The following is a 4,631-nucleotide window of genomic DNA, read 5'->3' as shown; positions in this document are numbered from 1 at the left end:
GCTACTGCACGTTACGTTGGTCACGCTTGCCCTGCCTTGCGAGCTCTTCGTCTGCTACCTGTTCGACGAAATGACGAGACAGACATATACAAATGCGTCCGCCTTCCTTTAAACACATCCATCGATCCAAATAAAAAAAATAAACATGAACAAATGGACGATAAAAAAAGACAATTTGTTCGGCCGGAGTTGCTCTAGGATGCTCCGCACTCCGCAGCCGTATAGGCAAACGTGCGCTCTGTACCTCTCCTAGGTTTTACTGGATTCTCCTTATGGCGGCGGCGCTGCGGACGCCGGCGATTCGCAGTCGCTCCCTCGCCGCCTACACATTTCTCCGGACCAGCAGCGGCTTTTCCACTATCCCACCACCTCCGCAGACACCCGCCGCTCTCAGCGCCGAGCTCCTCCGCCTTCTCTCCGCCGCCCCCGCCTGGACACACGACCTGGCCCGATCCGTCTCCTCCACCCTCTCCGCCGCCCCTCCCCCCTCTCCCGATGTTGTCCTCTCCGTCCTCCGCTCCCTACATAACACCTCGCTCGCCGGTCCCTTCTTCCTCCTCGCCTCCTCTGCCTCCTCTCCCCACTCACTGCCCCCCGAAGCTTATAACGCCGTCCTCCCATTCCTCTCCCACGACCTAGCGGCTCTCGACAAGGTCCTGGAAGAGATGTCCCTCCTTGGTTACGGCCTTCCCAACCCTGCCTGCGCCACCCTAGTCGCCACCCTCGTCCGCTCCCGCCGCCTTGACGACGCTTTCCATGCCATTGGCACCATGCGGCGGCTCAAGTTCAGGCCGGCGTTCTCCGCGTACACCGTGCTGATTGGCGCCCTGTCTGAGGCGCGGCAGCCCGAGCGTGCGCTGGAACTGCTGCGGCAGATGCAAGAGGTCGGGTATGAGGTGGGCGTGCCTCTTTTCACCACGTTGGTGCGGACCCTGGCCCGTGAGGGAAGAGTGGAGGGCGCGTTGATGCTGGTGGATGAGGTGAAGGGGAGATGCCTTGAGCCAGATATTGTGTTGTACAATGTGTGTATTGATTGTTTTGGAAAGGCTGGGAATGTGGACATGGCCTGGAAGTTCTTTCATGAGCTGAGAGCCCAGGGTCTGCGGCCGGATGATGTATCATACACAAGCATGATCTGGGTGCTTTGCAAGGCAGGGAGACTAGGTGAGGCAGAGGAGTTATTTGGGCAGATGGAGGTGGAAAGGGCTGTGCCTTGTGCTTACGCATATAATACTATGATCATGGGATATGGGTCAGCTGACCGGTTTGATGATGCTTACAAGCTGCTTGAGCGGTTGAGGGAGAGGGGTTGTATTCCATCCGTCGTCTCATTTAATTCAATTATCACGTGCCTCGGAAAGAAGAGGAAGGTTGATGAGGCATTGAGATTGCTTGATGTCATGAAGAAGGATGCTAAGCCAAATACCTCGACGTATAACATCATTATTGATATGTTGTGCATGGCTGGGAGGGTTAATGAAGCATATAAGATACGCGATGAAATGGAACTTGATGGTCTGTATCCAAATTTAATGACGGTTAACATAATGGTGGATAGGCTGTGCAAGGCAAAGCTGCTCGATGAGGCCCATACAATATTTGAAAGCGCGAGTCAGAGAGGTTGCAATCCTGATTCCGTGACGTACTGCTCCCTTATGGATGGCCTCGGAAAGAAGGGAAAGATTGATGAGGCCTATAAGCTATTCGGGAAAATGTTAGATGCAGGCCACAATGGTAATCCTGTGTTATATACTTCCTTGATCAGGAACTGCTTTCTGCATGGAAGGAAAGAAGATGGGCACAAGATCTTCAAAGAGATGATCCGTCGAGGATGCCAGCCTGATCTCATCCTACTTAACACATATATGGATTGTGTTTTCAAAGCAGGTGACACTGAAAAGGGAAGAGCAATTTTTGAGGACATCAAGAGTTATGGGTTTCTTCCTGATGTTCGAAGTTACTCCATTTTGATTCATGGTCTCACAAAAGCTGGTCAGGCTAGAGAAACGTCCAATATTTTTCATGCAATGAGTCAGCAAGGTTTTGCACTTGATGCTCGGGCTTACAATGCTGTTATTGATGGGTTATGCAAATCTGGAAATGTAGACAGGGCCTATGAAGTTCTCGAGGAGATGAAGCTAAAACATATCTCTCCAACGGTTGCTACATATGGATCGATTATTGATGGTCTGGCCAAGATTGATAGGTTAGATGAGGCTTACATGCTTTCTGAGGAAGCAAAATCTAAAGGAATAGAATTGAATATTATTTTGTATAGTTCTCTCATAGATGGCTTTGGGAAGGCTGGCAGGATAGATGAAGCTTATTTAATTTTAGAAGAGATGCTGAAGAAGGGTTTGACTCCAAATGCTTATACATGGAATAGTCTGATGGATGCTTTAGTGAAAGCTGAAGAAATCAACGAGGCTCTTATTTGTTTCCAGTCAATGAAGGAAATGAAATGTCCACCAAATACCTATACATACAGCATTCTTATAAATGGACTTTGCCGGGTACAGAAGTACAACAAGGCTTTTGTGTTTTGGCAAGAAATGCAGAAACAAGGTTTGACCCCAAACATTGTCACTTACACAACCATGATCTCTGGGCTTGCAAAGGGAGGGAACATAACAGATGCTTACAACCTCTTTATGGGGTTCAAAACCAATGGTGGAGTGCCTGACTCTGCATGTTTTAGTGCTCTGATAGAGGGTATGAGCAATGCAAACAGAGCAATGGAGGCGTATCAAATATTTGAAGAAGCTCGTCTAAGGGCATGTAGAGTCAATGTGACGACATGCGTTAGTCTTTTAGACGCTTTGAACAAGTCTGAATGTCTTGAACAAGCTGCGGTCGTTGGTGCAGTTCTGAGTGAGATTTCCAAGTCCCAGCATGCTTCTAGATCCTTGTAGTATTCAGGATCTTGTATTGTGACACTTGTTGCAGAATTTGCATCTCTCCTGTGACTGAGTTGATCTGGTTGTACAGTTTGTGCTTCTTGGTCACTTGATATGGGAGTTTTTGTGTGACTTATAATATCTTTTTAAATGGCTGAAATTGAATGCATACCTGCTGTGTTGCTGTTTGGAGAGAGGACATTCTTCTACAGTTCCCTGGATTCTGGTAAGATTCTGAATCTTCAAATTTATATATCTGCTTCTAGAAAAGAAGAAAAATCCAGTAACTATGCCTAATCATATGTTGGAACCAAGCTTTTTTTAGGTAAGCTAATGATTTGAACCCTCCAAGTTAGCACATTAGCTTATTTTGGAACGTCGTATCAAACCTTAGCCATATGAACCACAATTAATGCAGAAGGTTTAGTTTAAATATTCCCCTCCTTGCTGCTTTTTAAATCATTATTAGAATTTACGGACAATCTTCAGTTTTTTGCCATTTGAAATGATGAAAGTTAGCCAAAACATAGTATGGTGTGCTCCTCTAGACTTCTCTTCATTGGTGTTCTTATTGAATATTCCTACGAAGTTCCTGCGAAATTCCTTCACTCCAAACAGGCACCAATCACATGATTTGAACAATGGAGTTCAGTTCATCATTGATGATAAAATGTTCAGTTTGGTAGCTTGCTGACCAATGTTTTTGACATCTTGATTTTATTTTGCTGTATTAAGTTGATTTAGTTTGAATATTTATTATTTTGCCTGTTTGAATGTTCAAAACATTTGAATTTAGAGGCAGTCTTTAGTATTTTGCCATTTAGAATGTTGAAAGTTAACCAGATCATAGTATATGCTCCTCCAGACTTCTCATCGTTGTTGTTTTTGTTGAAAATTCCTGTGAAATTCCTTCATTTGAAACAGTTGCCAATCATATGATTTTTTGAAGCTGTCCAATCACATGATTTGAGCAATGGAGTTGAAATTTCATCATTGATGTTAAAAAAATGAGTTTGTTAGCTTGCTGTCCATTGTTTTTGGCATCTCGATTTTTCTCTTGCCGTGCTAAGTTGAAGGTACAGTTGCTGCTTATGTTAGGGCCTCTCAAACAATTGTTTCTGGCTCGTGAAATCTGTTGAAGTAAACATTCCGGAGCTACAAAGATAGTTATTAAATCGTTAGCACCACATAAAAATATTCCCCCTAGAGTAGCTGTTAATACGAATAACAGAAACTCTGTTATAGCCATTTCCCCAAATCGTGCTTGCATTTCTTATTGCACACGACTTTCCCTATCTAGAAATAGTCAATTTCTATTCCAAAGAGGAAGTTCTACTAATTCTTTTATTTGGTAAGTTGATTCACCTATTCTTTATTATAATAGAAGGAACATTTCAGAATGAAAAATATGACTCGGACTTAATGGGGAAGAAAACATCTTCTATAATTTCTTTTTCGTTCAATTCTGGACAAAAAAAAAAGAAAAAAAGGAATTTATAGGGACAGTGTTACCCCCGTATGTGGGGCCCAAGCGGTCCAGACCCATATAAGACATGTGGCTCGCTGACAATAGAGAAAAGAGAGAAGGGGGTCGAGCTGTCTGGTGAGAAGCGCCACTAGAGACATTCCCGTTGCTGCTGGTACGCTCCTCCTTCAGATCCCACATGGTATCAGGCCAGGCTGCGGCGGTGCCGGTGTTGTAGTCCGATGGGAATACAGGGCGGGCGGCAGCGA

At 44.8% G+C, this 4,631-nt stretch overlaps 1 protein-coding gene across 1 annotated transcript; it reads left to right on the top strand.

The window, feature by feature from the left end:
- Positions 1 to 211: 211 nt before the first annotated feature.
- LOC123443426 (pentatricopeptide repeat-containing protein At3g06920) lies at positions 212 to 3,066 on the top strand. The gene has a single exon (XM_045119788.1). The coding sequence runs from the start codon at positions 273 to 275 to the stop codon at positions 2,910 to 2,912; it is 2,640 nt and encodes an 879-aa protein (XP_044975723.1). The 5' UTR covers positions 212 to 272; the 3' UTR covers positions 2,913 to 3,066.
- The last annotated feature ends 1,565 nt before the right edge of the window (positions 3,067 to 4,631 follow it).

The sequence above is a fragment of the Hordeum vulgare genome, chromosome 3H, assembly GCF_904849725.1.
Source record: "Hordeum vulgare subsp. vulgare chromosome 3H, MorexV3_pseudomolecules_assembly, whole genome shotgun sequence".
Taxonomy (NCBI): Eukaryota; Viridiplantae; Streptophyta; class Magnoliopsida; order Poales; family Poaceae; genus Hordeum; species Hordeum vulgare.
The sequence above is the reverse complement of the archived record's forward strand: the minus strand, read 5'-3'. Positions and strand labels throughout refer to the sequence as shown.

Coding starts and splice junctions, on each gene's coding strand:
- LOC123443426 (XM_045119788.1), top strand. CDS start 273: ATGGCGGCGGCGCTGCGGACGCCGGCGATTCGCAGTCGCTCCCTCGCC.